General features: G+C 32.4%; 1 protein-coding gene across 4 annotated transcripts in view; it reads left to right on the top strand.

The window, feature by feature from the left end:
• The window catches only part of LOC145241387 (ras-related protein Rab-14), a 161,635-nt gene that overhangs the window by 119,264 nt on the left and 25,130 nt on the right, over positions 1-17,241 (top strand). The window contains exons 1-3 of one of the 4 annotated variants that reach the window (XM_080104305.1): positions 228-416; positions 12,852-12,986; positions 16,010-16,055. In XM_080104305.1, the coding sequence (XP_079960431.1) occupies positions 359-416; positions 12,852-12,986; positions 16,010-16,055 (239 nt within the window). In that variant the 5' untranslated portion in view covers positions 228-358. Of the gene's footprint in view, positions 1-227; positions 464-12,851; positions 12,987-16,009; positions 16,056-17,241 lie in introns of those variants that run through there. The other 3 variants (XM_080104308.1, XM_080104307.1, XM_080104306.1) reach the window with 3 other exon arrangements.

The following is a 17,241-nucleotide window of genomic DNA, read 5'->3' as shown; positions in this document are numbered from 1 at the left end:
TTGGATGCCCGATTATCACAAATTAAAAAAATATATATTTTAAAGAATATAAAAATAGAAATCAGAATTATTGATTATTTGTGCATGCAAGCTGTCAAAGTGAAATTCCCACCCTTCCTCCGTCCACTTTTCGCGTTCTTCATCGCTATGGATTATTATGTAGCTACTAATCTTTTCTTTCCCCCCCTCCCTTTCTCTCTCTCTCTCTCTTTTGTTTTCCCCATACAGCATCACATACTGACCAGAGCAGCTGGTCACTGGTCTCCACTAGTGGCGATGCTGGGTGGGCCAGGTCATTCACTGCAGTAGCTAACTCTCTCACTTGCTTTCTCCCTCACATCGGGGACAGTGGATTGCTATGGAATTCAGTTCTGTGTCTGCTTTTTGTCAGAGCTTGGCCATCACAACAGGCATAGGTCAGGACATTATTCTTGGCTCTAACGAAACTAAAGAAACGTAACTGGTTTGTTAAAATTGAGATTTGATTAGAGTTCCCTGTTTTGGTTGTTGTCTTTTACTTTTATTACTTTTCTCTCTGGAATTGCCCCTTTTTTTTCTTTTCTTTTTTTTTTTTATCCAGTTTTAGTGCCATAAATTTTATTGTGGTTTTTAAGACAATAGAGCGAGAGAAATAAAGGCACTTCTATTCACTCCATTGTTGAATTTAAAAAAACTGACTTTCTTTTAAAATATACTAAAATTCTATTAAGCATATTATTTTTGTTCTTTCAATGTTTTAATGTCGAGTGGGAATACTTATGAAATTTTTTTTTTTTTATTTATTTTTTTTTATTATTTTTTTTTTTTTAAGAATGAAAATTAAAAAAAAAAAAAAAAACCCAAAACATGGAACTCAATATTGAGTTTTTAGTTGAAAAACACTTTATTTTATGTGCATGCAATTTCCTTCTGTGCACTTAGTGTCTTCTCGTTTTATATTTAGTCAATGTGTATAGTTTTATTTAAATTAAACAAATGAGAAATGAAAATTAAATTTCAAAAATAATTTTTAATTAAAAGCAAATTAATAGATCACAAAAAAAGCACACACACACACATATATATATATATATATATATATATATATATATATATATATATATATATACATGCACATGCTGATAAGATATTTTGAATATATTTTTATTTCAATATTTACTTCAACAGTGATCAATATATGAGTAGAGCTGGGTATTATAGAAATATACCTATGGCAAGTGAATTACATAGAAACGTTTGTAGCTACTTGTGAAAAGTATATTTTTTTTTTTACTAATGTTATGATTACAAAGTTAAAATGTCTTTATATTAGAACCTATTGATATAATAGCACAATATATTAAATAGAGCAATTTAAAAAAAAAAAATACAGTTGATGAAAATAAGTTACAATATTAATCCATCAAATATTCAAACAAGGAATGAAAATAATAAATCAACTATTTGGTATCATAGATGAACAAAAATAAAAGGTCTTGCACACACAGCTCTATCCTTTGATATATTTTTATTTTAATACGTTATTGCAGTTTCACAGTAGATTCAATTGTTAGAATAATGTACTTGAATGGAAGTTCAAACAAATTGGGATTCAATTTCTAATTGTTTGAACTTGTTTTCAAATAGATACAGACGTATGGGACAAGAATGCACTTTGGGAGATCGGACCTACCGTGAAACTGCAATAAAGTGTGAAGATAAGCCCCCATTTTAATTTTTATTTAGTTGGAGGAATGCTTCGTTTGTAATTTTTTTTTTTTTTTATAAATAATAAAATGTTTCTACTCATTTTTATCTCAATCAAAAAGCATTAATGCCAGATTAATTAATCTTCCTCTTTTTTTTTTTGTTAACGGCTCCATTTTTAATTCATTGAATACTTCTGTTTCAAGTATGATAACTCTACCAACAATGGCTGCCTCCACTCTATCGTGATTCTGCTCCCTTTCGTATTTGCTGCTTGCAATATCGGTAGATTCATCCATTAAATTACATGCACTTGGGCTTCGTATGCGTTTTGGAAAGAAGAAAGATGACATTTCAACTTGTTCTACCACTCTAAAAATAACACATTGGAGAGTGAAAAAAAAATCGCTATGTATTTATTTGTAAATATTCTGTGGAATTCTTTTTATTATTATTATTATTATTATCATATGGCAGATGTTGTACTACTGTTTATTGATGGAGGAAGGAGAGAGTGAGATAATGAAATAAAAGTACAGAAAAGACCCTCCCCTCCTCCCTTGTAAAATGTACTTGTTGAAATGCCGATTTCAGACTGGTCGATTTCTTGATTTGTATGGGATGAGGGGATATATGTACAGCTATAATGACATTAGCACACTGGTTCTCCCTTAAGATCACTGAAGTTAAGCCATGTCAAACCTGGTCAGTACTTAGATGGGTGATCATTTAGGAATACCAGATGTTGTGTGGTAAATGTAGTTGTAGTGGTCCTGAAAGCTGAAAACCAGCTGTCGATCTGCAATGAACAGTCCTAGGCTATTCATTGTGATCTGCACTGACCAGACACTAACTGGCAATGAGATTAAATTCCTATTTTCAACTTTGGAGGTGATATAATCTGGTTTGGGTTCTTCTGTCTTTTATCATTTTAGTTCATTTTAACCTGCTTCATCTCTTTTTTTCGTTTTATCTATTTGAAGTCGTTATTTCTCAGTTCTCATCAATGGCAGTTTTATTTTTTATGTTCTCGTTCTTTGTTGCTCGTTTTGTTGACTAAGTTTTGTCAGTCAGTTGCCCTTCATGTCTTGCTCCTTCTTTTTACCCCCAGTGCACAAAAAGAACCTTCCTTCCTCCCATTTTATTTCAATTGTCTGTCTTTTGTTTTTCACTTGCCTATTTTATTTTAAAATTTTAAGTGTTAGAATTGATTACTTTAAGTTGCGAATATTTCTAATGTTATACTATTTTTTTTGTCCTTTCTTTAATTTATATATTTAAAAAATAACATTTCTTTGAGTTTTCATATTACAAAATTGCACACAAATATTTAATAAAATTTACATTATTTTATTTATCAAGTTATGTTGATATTTCTATATATTTTTACTAGCATATCCGTGATGTCGTTTTTTGAAATGCTTCTGTGAAAAGAAATACATTTTAAAATATTCCAAATAATTTTAATAATCGTGTTAAATTAAAAATAAAAAAGATTCCATATTCCTATACCATGTTCAGTTTTCAATAATTTAATTTCACAATGTGTAAAATAAAATTTGAATTATTTTTTTTAATAAGTCAATGGAAATGTCCAATTTTATTATTATTTTTTTTTAAAGCATGGAAAAATATTAAATTCATTTTAAGATGAATTTTTTGAATAGGTCAACAAGTTTTAAATTTTTTGAATAGGTCAACAAGTTTTAAAGATTTTGAATAGGTCAACAAGTTTTAAATTTTTTGAATAGGTCAACAAGTTTTAAATTTTTTGAATAGGTCAACAAGTTTTAAATTTTTTGAATAGGTCAACAAGTTTTAAATTTTTTGAATAGGTCAACAAGTTTTAAATTTTTTGAATAGGTCAACAAGTTTTAAATTTTTTGAATAGGTCAACAAGTTTTAAATTTTTTGAATAGGTCAACAAGTTTTAAATTTTTTGAATAGGTCAACAAGTTTTAAATTTTTTGAATAGGTCAACAAGTTTTAAATTTTTTGAATAGGTCAACAAGTTTTAAATTTTTTGAATAGGTCAACAAGTTTTAAATTTTTTGAATAGGTCAACAAGTTTTAAATTTTTTGAATAGGTCAACAAGTTTTAAATTTTTTGAATAGGTCAACAAGTTTTAAATTTTTTGAATAGGTCAACAAGTTTTAAATTTTTTGAATAGGTCAACAAGTTTTAAATTTTTTGAATAGGTCAACAAGTTTTAAATTTTTTGAATAGGTCAACAAGTTTTAAATTTTTTGAATAGGTCAACAAGTTTTAAATTTTTTGAATAGGTCAACAAGTTTTAAATTTTTTGAATAGGTCAACAAGTTTTAAATTTTTTGAATAGGTCAACAAGTTTTAAATTTTTTGAATAGGTCAACAAGTTTTAAATTTTTTGAATAGGTCAACAAGTTTTAAATTTTTTGAATAGGTCAACAAGTTTTAAATTTTTTGAATAGGTCAACAAGTTTTAAATTTTTTGAATAGGTCAACAAGTTTTAAATTTTTTGAATAGGTCAACAAGTTTTAAATTTTTTGAATAGGTCAACAAGTTTTAAATTTTTTGAATAGGTCAACAAGTTTTAAATTTTTTGAATAGGTCAACAAGTTTTAAATTTTTTGAATAGGTCAACAAGTTTTAAATTTTTTGAATAGGTCAACAAGTTTTAAATTTTTTGAATAGGTCAACAAGTTTTAAATTTTTTGAATAGGTCAACAAGTTTAAAAAAACTTGCTAACAAGTTTTGAATTAAAATTTGTATTTAAAAGCAAAGCTTTAAAGAAAAAAAAATAAATATATATATATATATATAGATGACACCCTGGGCCATGCAAAATGGATGGGCTGTTATTGACTCTCTGGAATATCTGGGAGCTAATATAAGCAAGAAGTAATCTGATTATGTACTTGTCCGTGCAAAATCGTATTCGTGGTTAAATACAGGGTGGAATGATAAAAATATCACCATAAAGAAAACAACACTGCAGTTTTATTTTAAAACTTTTATTGAAAAGATCAATACAGGTAACTTGATTATGTAGTAGAACTGACATCTATCCAATGTAGCCGCCTTCAGCCTCAAATACTTGGCAGATGGTGGCGATCAGGTTAGCTTTGGTGTTGTGCGAGATCATATTGGTGATGTTTTCAACGTATGACCAAACGAAGTAGTCCAGCGGGTTCAGATCAGAAGAGGAAGAGAGGGGAGCAATGAGAGAAGGGTACAAAGTCGTAGCACTCCTTCTGAAGCCAAGCTTAGGTCTCTTTGGACTTGTGGGTTGTCGCCGAGTCCTGCTGCTACATCCAGAGGGTCAGCACACACTTCAGCATATTTAGATACTTTGATGTTGACTTTCAAGCCAACTTCAAAGATGTGAGGTGGCATGATGTGGCCTCACTTGAAACCATACCAAAGACTATAACCGTGGCCAGAAACTTTGTTTTCATCACCATGCCCCTGTTATTCATGGCAATCTAGTAATGCATTTTGAGGGTGCTGTCAATGGTCCTGTTGTCATAACTTGGATCAGTAGAGAGCATGAGTTTTACAGTGGCACATCTCCGATCTTGCTCATTGGACATTGTGTCACTTTCAGGCATGATAGAAGGCTCCTGTCACTCTTGGGACTTGTACACAACTGGCCAACTAGTAGATTGTCTGCAACAAAAAAGAAAACCAGTTTTCATCAAATGGAAATGGAATCCTGTCATCTTTTCTAGCACAACAATTTTATTGTTCCATTATGTATAGCCAATCTGAAGTAGCTGGAGACAAGTTTAAACGAAAACTTTAAAACCAGCATGTGCTTCTCTAGCCTGATATTGTGCCGCACACCAAGGTGGAGCAGATTATCCATTCGTCTGCTACAACGGAAGCAGTGCAAGTGCATTTGAGTTGCACATTTAGCTATTGAGATAGGGCAACTAGTGAAATGCTGGAACTTGTGGAAATGGTGGGAGTGGCAAGAATTATGCAGCAGCAAGTTTCATTACCATACAGTAACAAGAATTTCAGCTGATTTGGGTATACCCGTAATACATGCTGACATGCATTTGCTGAGGAGACCGAGAGCTGTAGCTTGCAGAAAAACTTGTAGGTTATATCAAATGATTAAGGGAGTCGAGAAAACTCTGGGATCAGCAAAACGCTTTCTGCTCAGGATTGTTTGGTGATCACTAATTGGACAAAGAGTCTTTTGTGGTGGAAAGAACATGGCTCACCTCCAATGACCAAAGTCTCTACTGAGCCGGTCAAGGAGTATTAGTGCAACATGGTCACATCAACCGTAGAGGAAGTATAGAAAATTTTATGTTGGTTGTATATCAACAAGGTTCGCAGTGAAAATAGAATTCCTGCAAAATTATACAAGGTCATGTTAAAGATACTGCCACATGAGTACACTGTCTTCATAGCAGTGTGGACAGCAGAGGTCATGATTGGGATGAAGCGATTTTTGTACCCTTATACAAAAAGAGAAGCCTAGAAACTGTCCAAATTACAATATCAGTCTTTTCCGCTGTGGTGGTGAAAGCCTTTACAATTATTCTGAAAAGATTCCTAGAAAGCTCACGGTCTCCGTGCACTCTTGACCTGAGGCAGCTTCCATCCAGGAAGTAACTGCGGTGAACAAATTTTCAATCTTCGTTGCCCTCTTGAACAGCACTGGGTCAATCAGTATATGACTGTCCTTTTTCATTGATTTTGTGGCTGTCCCCAACTCTTAACATACTCACTCTAACATTATGCAGGCAGATGGTATTTCTACAAAGCTTCATCTTATCCGATACTATTACGTCTACATTGGTTCGGATACAAGCATATGATGACAAATGAGACCTTCAAGGTAAAGACTGATGTTCATCAGAGATATGCACAGTCCTCAACCTTCTTCAAATACGCCATTGACCACACGTTCTAAGACAATTAGGGTATAGCAGTTGGGCGAGAGGTGAATGTGTAAGACCTAACTTACGCCGATGAACTTGTATTGCTGAAGGTCAACTGATGAAAAACTGCAGGAGACTGTGTTTCACATCAGCAAATTGAAGATTAAGGTTCTTTAATCCACGGTATTTGGAGATCTAAAAACTGATTTTTTGAATGGTGCTATTTTAGAGGAAGTAGTTATCTGTGTACCTTAAATCCATTGTTCTATCTGTACAAAGCATGGTTGAGTTTGATCAAATTGGGTCTGCTAGATCCTCCTTTGTGTGCTTTTAGTGGTCAAATCTCCACATCAATAAAGAGGCATATCGATCATTTATTTCATCCTTCTTCATTGCTGTGAGATATTACTAGTGAGAGTGGTTGGTCATCAGAAGCTGGCAGTTTTTTGAAAATTACTGCTTCGGCTGTATCTTGCATTTTCAACCATGTACCAACTTCTGTTTTTTAACAATACCCTCATCTAAAGTATTTGCTCGCTGTCTTGATGCAGCAACATTTTTGATGGTTTGTGCATAGTTTATTGCCCGGTGAAAGAGCTAATTTACGATATAATGCGCTTTACCACTCTGTCTGGGTGGCAATAGCATATCAGGACAACTGAGGACCTGGACAATTACCAACAAAAACTTTGCTGAGCTCGAATCTCCACAACTGGTTGGCCTTCCATGGTAGAATCATAATTAATAAACCATCTTCTGCAACTTTGCTTACAACCACCCTACATGAGCTGGCATGATTTAAGATGTAATCCAGAAAGAAGCCAGCTCAACCCAACTAGGATGAACACCATTACAACATGTATAATCGTTTCAGATTTTCAAAGTCAGATTGAAGTAGCAATGCATCTGACATATTATTTGATTCAAACAAATTTCCTTTTTTTTACTACAAATTTATTGGCACGAGTATTGTTCATATCAATTATTTTTTTTTTTTTAGAAATTAACAGTAGTTAATGGATACATTTTTCCTCCCTGGTCTAAATAGAAACCTGAGCTTATAAATTGTACTTTACAAAAATGTCTTGGGATTGTTTTCATACTTTGGCTAATTGATAACCAATTACATATGCTCAAAATAAACATTGGAATATTTCCTTATTCTAATACTATGCAAGATACTGTATATTTTGGCGTATTAGATGACCTTTAAAGTTAAAAATTATCTTTAAAACCAATATTTCAGAAGATACCGGGTGTTGCAATCTCTAGCCTAGTCTAAACAAACATGGTTTTGTGATGCAGCAGTCGTTTTATACAACCGATATATAAATTTATTAAAATTTGCTACAATTTTGTACCTCAGCTTATCTGACGGTCGCCTTATATGCTGAAATATACGGTACTTTTTCTTTTAATTTCCATTTTTCCCTGATCTTTTCTATTATTAGATGCTAGAATAAGTATATTATTTTGACTAGTGTACTTTTAAGAATATAAGGAGTCTTCGGATTTCTTTAAAACAATTCTTTAGTATTCATTCAAGAATTTGGAGAAATCTTCAATCTTTGTAGTATAGTTAGACTTTAGAAACGCAATTACTAACCAATCAAATGACATAGCGTGTCGTAATGAAGGTGTAAGAAGTAACTGATTAAATATCTCTATAAAGTTTGGTATATATATCTATATATATATATATATATATATATATATATATATATATATAGAATTCACTTCTAAACTAATTAACTGATCATTATGAATTTTGGAACACTGCTGCTGTATGGAAGGGTAGATAATGAGTGCTGTGTTGAGTGTTGTAAAGGGGAGGAGGGCTCTTCATGAAAATTCAGATATATCCGATTTTTGTTAAGTTTTAACATTGTATCAAACATCAATTAATAAACATTTCTTCGATTTCAGTTATTTTAGAATATTAAATGATGTTGAGGCGGGGGGTTAATATGAGAACAACCTCCTATTTGAAAATTCAATATTTCAGATTGTATTAAATTTGATCAGTCATTAAACACTAGTTAAGCAAGATTCCCTGAATTTCAATTTCTTTTTGATACACCTTAAGCTTAAATCTTAAATTATACACATCTTCCAGAATCCAATGCATGTAATGGATTTTGATCCAAATTGGAATAAGGATTCCAGACATGATGTTTAGTTGCATCATATATTCATTTTAATTTCCATAATGGGGGATAAATGTAGTAAAAAAAACTTCAAGGGAATTAATTTTACCCATCCTGGGACGGGTATTCTTATTGTGTGTGTGCGCGCGCACTCTCTCTCTCTCTCTCTCTCTCTCTCTCTCTCTCGTTATTTGTTTCCCCACAAAAACAAAATGTGACACAAGGTCGTTTTTAATGTGGGAGAAAACCAGCTCTCCCGAAAGAGGGCATCTGGCAGTGTGCAAAAATAAAATTGTCTTAGTATAGAAAGGTTTCCCCTCCATCAGGTAAGAACAATTTAACTTGGGTGCAGTGTCAGAGCAGACACCACACCCCAGCTACTAGGCCGACCAATAGGAGGACTACGCGTGTGATCGTGCTCTCTCTTTCACACACATTGCTGCTAATATTATAGTAGAAGGGGGGGGGGAATAGGCTAGTTTAAATCAAGTATGAATATGCCAGACGAATTGCTTCTTGATTCTGACTTTAAAAAATCAGCAATAAAACTTTGTTAGAAGAATATTTTCTAATATTAGATAAATATTTTAGTAGACAGGTTCAATTATATCCCCTCTCTCTCCTCAAGCAGGAATATTTAATGTTACAATGCACATTCAGTTACAATTTATCCTTTTTTGTTATTTTAAGGTTAGCAAAACCGGTTGGTATTTGAAACGTTTGGAGTTTTAGGTGCATTGTTCTCATTTCTTTTTCTCATTCAAACTTGTGATATCATTCAATTAGGTTTTAAGGATAGTCTTATGTGTACATGTTTCTTGTATGTATATCCTTTTAGCGTGACTCTTAATGCATTTAATATTGTAATTAGATTAATCATACTAAATTTCACAACTACTTGGTCTTTATAATTGTTGCTATCATTTTGCTGTAAATATGCACAAAATAGCTTGTTATGGATTTTAAAAAGTATATGATAGTTTCAAATAATTAGCCTTAATTATCCGTCTCTTATTCCTTCTTTTGTAAATTAAATTTTGTATATGTTTCTGTTTATTCTATAATCTTTCTAGGAAACTAGGATTTGGATTCCAGAGTGTCAGACTTTGATTCCTGAAATTTTAAGAAGTTTTATTCTGTTTGAAGAAATCTTCCACTAAGAATCATTTAACGTAATCAGATATTTATAACATTTTAAAATTGAAAGCCATATTTTTCAAATCTCTGAATTGAAAGTTTTGTTTGTTTTTAATGAATAAATCCTAAAGATTTCTTCTATTTTTTATGACACAATGAAAAAGAGGACTGTTGTAGGGGGGGGGGGTCTGTACACAGTGTGACCGTTACTCTTGAAAATAAAAAGAAATTAATTGCAGAAAAATCTGATCGCCTGAGGGCTCTATTGAAGTGGAAATTGTCTTTTTCAATAAATTCAAATTCCAGGGTTTTGCTGGTGAATCATCTTATTTAGGTCATATTGGGTAAAATCACTTTTTCGATTGTAACTCGGCTGCAAATCATCATCTGAGTGTATTTGAGGAATTATTGGAAGCAACATTTCTTTCAAAACTTAATAAATTACTTTATCCACGATTGCAAATAGCATTTAATAAGCATACGAACATATAAGTTTTTACAAATATTTATCCTTATTTTTTCTTTTAAAGCTTTAACAAAAAGAAAGTTTTTTACATTAAAAAGGAGTGGGTATTGATTTATTTTTGTTTTTAAGAAAAATCTTGACTAGTTTATCTAAGAAAATAATTCCAATGGTGTTAGGTTTCTTAGAATAAAAATAGTGTTGATATATAAACTCCATGGGGAGAAGTTATATATATATGTATGCGTGTGTGAGAATGTGTGCAAGTACACTTCTCAACCTATATACTCAACAAATTTTTGATCTACAGACTTGAAATTTGGTAGATAGGGTATTCAGACATGTGGAAAACGTTTTAATTGGTTTTCATCCAGAAAAAAAACACTGCTAAGGGGTCAAAATTGGTACTTGAGTGGGGTCATCAGATTTTTATCTGTTGGTCAACTGTTTCACAAAGTTTGAAAACACTTTTTAAAGATCTTGGCAAGCTGGTTTAATAGTTATCGTACTTGACTCACTGTCTTTAGGTTTTGGTTTGGATCTCTGCTCGAGTATTTTCTTTTTTACTTAGAAGAAGTGAACTGTTTAGAAAAAACATAATACTCGCATGCACATGTATTAGTTTCTTTCAGTTTTTTCTTTTTTTTTTTTTCTATTTTAATTTTTTAAAAGGAGTTTAATATTACATTTAATACCAGGCAACGCCAGGTACACCTTCTAATCTATCGAAATAAAAGTAACATTATCTGTCAGTCTGAAGAACGGTCTCTACCAAACTCCTGGCAGTTTTTGGTCTACAGATTTGTAAACTTTATGTATAGGTGATTTGGACCTGTGGAACAAATTTGGTTTGGTTTTCAGCTTGTAAAGGGTAAAAATTGAAAAAAAAAAAAAAAAGAAAAAAACAATTAGAACTTGACAGGCATAAGTTAACTTTAAGTGTATCTTCTGAGCATGCGCAAATATACATTTATACGTTAAAGTCAGTTAATGTTTAAAATTTTGGTATCCATCTGTTGTTAGCTCAGATGGTAACAACCAACATTGGAGCACTAAATGATTTGATTTCAATTCTAGCTAATGGCATTCAAGTCATATTTTTTAAACTTTTGAAATCACGACTATATATTAGGTACAATATAATAATCAATAGAGTATTGGCTCTATAATAATAAATATGAAATCTGCATGAATTAAAAATATCATATTGAAGCATATTTTATGACTGGGCAATGCTAAGCTGCCTGCTAGTGTGTGTGTGTGTGTGTGTGTGTGTGTGTGTGTGTGTGTGTGTGTGTGCATATGCACATATATATGTTCTTTAGTTGTAATAATTGTTTGAATTTGGTTTTATTAAATAAAGTATGTACTAATGCAATTTTCTCATAAGATAAAAAATGGAAAAAAATTTCAGAAGCTAATATTGGGAACAATAATGAAAATTTGACCTGATCCTAAAACCCTGATGTAAATAGAAATATTGGTAGGTAGTGCCTATATATATATATATATATATATATATATATATATATATATATATATATATATATATATATATATATATATATATGTGTGTATGTATATATACTGTCTTATATAAACTTTAGTTTGGTAAACCCACTGTTTATGTTATAAGAATCCTTAAAAGTTAAAACGTTGGTTACAATAACGTTGAAGATTAAGTAAGTTTGGGGAATTTCTGCCATTACAAATCAGAAGTGTCCCTACTGTCATGTTAATCAGGCATATGTATGCAGTTTGATATGAAACCTGGTCAGTAAGAGTTGAGTATGTACTGTGAAAATGATACAATGGATATGTAATGTAAGTCTAGAAGATAGGCTAAGATTTGATGAGCTCAAAGGAAGATTAAATCTTGTCAGTATATGGAGGAATGTGGAGAACAGTAGACTTTGATAGTATGGCCATATTGAAAGAATGGATGACAGTTCTTGGGTAATTGAAGAACAGCTGAGGCAGCGGAAGGCCAAGAAAAACATGGAAGTGATAAAAACAGATTTAAGAGAAAGAGGAATGCAGATTTTGCCGGATAGATTAGTTTGGAAGTCAATTTTTAAAAGCATGTACAACTGACATGAAAAATTTGCATATTTTTTTCCATCCTTCACCAAATTGAATAAAATAATTGATCAAACAAAAGAATTAACCTTTTTTGCGACTGATTTTCAGAAACCTTTTACGAAATTTAAAATCACCCTTTTTTAAATTCACAATTCATCACTAAAAAAACTTTTTGTTAATAAAATTATCAGACAAGGTTTTGTGTTTGTATATATTTTTTTATATTAATCAAATATTTATTGAAATAAAAAATAATCGAATAAAAAAATTTTTTTTAATCCTATTAAAAAAAAAAAAAAAAAAAAAATGAACAAACAATTGTATACATGTTTTGAATTATTTTTCTATAAACCTTCCACTTGAGTAACACCAAGTAATTTACAACTAGTTTTTTTATAATTTCATCATTCCTTAAAAAATTATATTACTTTACGATTTTATCTTTTTTTCTTTCAGAGTGTTTTTCTTGTGTTTCTCAAACCAAAATGGCCGCGGGGCCGTATAATTACTCGTACATCTTCAAATATATCATCATTGGTGATATGGGAGTAGGCAAATCATGCCTCTTACACCAATTCACAGAAAAGAAGTGTGAGTATATCTTTTATATACTAGAGTATTGTCTCTTCTCGCAACTATTCCAGTTTAAAAATGATAAACCAGCAGTTGCAATGCTCAACGTCTTGTCTTGATTTTTTTCTTCACTTATTTTCATGCTGTCCCCTTTGTTCCTTCTATTGCTGGCTTCTTATTTTCTCTTTTTTTTTAATGCATTTACAGGCACCTGCCTTGGTGTCACTTTAAATCAAAATTTTTTTTTAATATTTGTTGTATATTAGCACACCCAGAGTATTGCCACATTATCTGAGCCAGAAGATTATTATTATTGTGTAGATTGAATTAGATTTTTTGTAAAAGGAAAAATGCAATTCAAGGAAAAATATGGTTAAATGATGTTTTAGGAATTTAACTTGACTAGAGTCTATAAACAATAACATGAAGGAAATTATTTATGTTAACATGTTTTAATAGAAAAGAATGTTAGCATAAACAAAATATGTGACAAAGATAGATGATTCGATTTATGTCTTTGGTCACGTGGAGTTAATGACGTAATGAGAGGGCATGAAAGACACGTATCAGTTAGTCAAGAGTTGGGAGTCAGAGAGTTAGCAGGTGCAGTCGGTAGTCAGAGGTAAAAGATGATGGTGGACAGTAATGGCTCCAAGTAGAGGGAAATGTTTATAATAAAAAGCTAGGACTAGCATTACAACTTTCCAATGGGGGGGGGGACATCCAAAATAAAGCTGCTGTATATACCACCAAGGCTTCGGGTCATATGAATCTTCTTTTGTAGCTTTTTTGAGGATCCGTCAAATCAAGATAAGTCCAATATAGACCAGGTGTGTTTTCCCATTGGCTCAGAGACTGTTATTTATCCCTTAATGTTATAATTGTTATATGCCCTATTTAAACAATCACTAAACACATTCATATCCAGACAATCAAATATATATGCACGTCAATAAACACTTCATATGTATTTTTTTTAATACTCACATTCACCGCTAACAAGGCATATCACCACTTGGACGTAAGGGGCTACTATTTGGGACCATGTCTAGGAAAGATTAACAAGATGTTGGTTTGTTACATTTAAACTTCTGCATATCAGTACAATCAGGGAAGCAGGTAGCAGAAAAGGAATTCCAAAGTCTAGCTTTTCAAGGGAAGACACTATTAGAGTAGACAGCTTTCTGGTATTTAAGGACCTCAACAGTAAAGGGGGTGAGATTTTGTTGCTAAGCGGGTTTGTCGGGGATATGGGTGTCAAGGGGATACAAGTGCATAGCACATTCTATTAAAATATTTGTAAAACAGGCACAGAGATGCAACATTGCGATGATGGGACAGGGGCTGGAGTTTAGTTGACAAAGTGGGACCTATTAGATTAAAAACTCTATTTTGGACGCTATCCAAGGGGGAGAGGATAGTGGTAGATGCACCAGCCCAGATGTGGCAACAATACTCGATTCATAGGCAAATGGTGGCCATGTAGAGGTACAGGATACTCTCAGGTGTAAGTAGTCTTCTAGCTTGATAGAGAGAACCCACCTTCTTTGCAGCTGCCTTTGCAATGTCCTCAGTGTATTTGTTTCAGTTCATATTGCTCGTGAATGTTAAGCTGAGGAGTTTGAAGGAAAAATTCTGAGGTAGGGTGTTATTTGTCATGGATGTCGGTGGTTGTAATTGTTAAAGGAGAGCAGCTTAGTCTTACTAGCATTTTAATGTTACCATCCATTTTACGGTCGCATTCTACTATGGTCTGGAGGTCATTTCCTCATAATTCTACCATTGTCTTAGATTTATGTACATTCGTCCTTCCCTTGTGTATGTTATAGAGCATTGTGTCCTCGGCAAATATACCCATCTCGGACATAGTATTTTCAGGGAGGTTGTTTATGAATATCAGGAATAATAGTGGTCCAAGGATCAACCCCCTGAGGCACTCCCACATTAATATTATGCTGCTTGTATGTACGTCCATCAATGACAGCCTGGGTGGTCTTATTGTCTGAGAAGGATCTAATTATATTTAGTATACGTCCATTTATACCATACAATGTAATTTTCATTAGCAACCCTTCATGCCAAACTTTGTCAAAAGCCTTATACACCCGTCCATATACAGAAGTCTCCAGTACACAACATATTTAGCTGATACTACCAGATCAGACTGAAGATATCAGCTTTCTGACTTAAATGCACTAAACATTGCTTTTTCTCCCCTTCCCAAAACTCAATCATGTTCTGCAGAGCCAAAAACATAAGCAATTTTTCTCTACAAAACAAGCTCAACACCATGAATAAATATTTGAAGATATAAATAACTTTAAGCATAAAACCTCTTTTCCAAAATCAATATTGAATAATCCAAAAAGGGTTGATATGCCATAAAGCCCAAACAACCAAACTAATTCTATACTGAGGTTAATTCTGATTCCAGAAATGGTTTTCAGTATTGCTTCCAGACAATTTTTACTTTAGCTATGTTTTAGTAAAAATAAATTAGCATTAAAAACACTGTTATAGAAAGTTTCATTGATGCACGTGAAATGCGGAAATGCAAACTCGACTGCAAAATATAGTCGCCATTTTTATATACACGTTGAAAAGGGGCTAAGCAATAACGATAACTAAGTGCATCATTTTCTAGTTTAAACAACAAACCCCATTTTTTTTTCTTTACAATAAATATAAAAGCAAAGAAAAAACATGTTAGCAGTTTTTTACTTGCTTCAACAAAAAAAAGCTAAAAATTTTCTTTGCTTTTCTATTTATCCCCCCCCCCATATTTTTCTTTGTAAAAAAAATATCTTAAATGTATTTTGCTTACAACTTTTTTATTTTTACATTTTCTCCCTTTTACTAAACATTTGTATTTTATCATTTGTTATTGACTAATTACTAATGTGAACTTTTTTCTTTCAAATATATATGAAATACCATTAAGATATGCTCAATAAATCCCCACTCCCCTTTCAAACGATTATCTCTCTCCTTTGATGATTCTTTACTGATTTTTTTTTTTTTTTTGTAATTTTATTTTGCAGTTATGGCAGATTGCCCACATACTATTGGTGTAGAATTTGGAACAAGGTATTCTTTTATTTCATTAAGACTTAAAAAGTTGATTATTCTTAAAAGTAAATCTTATCTTCTATACAAGGTGCCTTAAATAAGTTTCCAGACTTTTGAATTGTTGTAGACTCTTGAAAATGCAGTAGGTTATTGCTATACATCTTATGAGATGACTGATCAATTTTTACGATTTTTAGGTTCAAATGAACAGCTACAGCAGGAATTGGAATACACCCTACTAAAGCATGATTTTCACAGCTGGTATATTTCAAAAATGCAATATGGACATGATGACACTTTAGAAGAACGTGATATGCAATAAAATTTTGTTTTAAACTTGGAAAAAATGCCACAGAAACATATGGAATACTTCAGACTGCTTTTGACCATCTTGCACAATTTGAACATCAGTTTTTGAGTAGCATTAGAGTTTCAAGGAAGTATGTGAGGGATGATGAAAGGTGTGGGAGGATTAAGGATGTTAGGACACCAGAGTTGATTGGCCAAATAAAGAATTTCATGGATAAGGACCGTTGTGTGTCTATAGAGACAATAAGTGCAGAGTTTGATGTCAGTGTGGGAACTGTACACCATTATTCACGAGGAACTGAAGATGTGGAAGATTAGAGTACCTTGTTTGCTGGAAAAATATTATAATCCAGTCTGATATTATGTACGACAATTTTGCTGCAAAGAAAGTTATCAAAGCAATGAGCAAGTACAGAAATTTGCTTAAACAAAAAAATTTTGTGAAAGTTTTTTTGTAAAAATATTTTAAACCAAATACATCCAATCATGAATACCATATGATCCTCATTTTTAAATCACCTAGTACAGAGATAGTAAAATACTTTTAGTTGAAAAAAAAAAAAAAATATATACAGAAACCGTCGGGTCAAGTGAGGTAATCAGGTCAGGTTTGTGTCGCACTTGGCCATGCCTACCGACACCAGCCAGCTCTGGAATGCTGTCTGCAGCACCTACCAACACCAGCAGGCTCGAGCCTGCAAAAATGAAGAAAAAAATATTGACAAAATCCTGGTGTGCCTACCTCCTGCCGGTGCTTTTCTGCACGGGTACCGGTGCTAGACACTGCAGATCTGGTGAAAGGCAAAAGCTTGAGGACCGAAATGTGCTTCACATGGACTCACTTTTTTTTTGTGGTCCTCATTCAGACAGCAGGTGGCAGTTTGGACGAATATTC

Source organism: Euprymna scolopes, chromosome 20 (genome assembly GCF_053919585.1).
Source record: "Euprymna scolopes isolate OS-2025 chromosome 20, ASM5391958v1, whole genome shotgun sequence".
NCBI lineage: Eukaryota > Metazoa > Mollusca > Cephalopoda > Sepiida > Sepiolidae > Euprymna > Euprymna scolopes.
The sequence above is the reverse complement of the archived record's forward strand: the minus strand, read 5'-3'. Positions and strand labels throughout refer to the sequence as shown.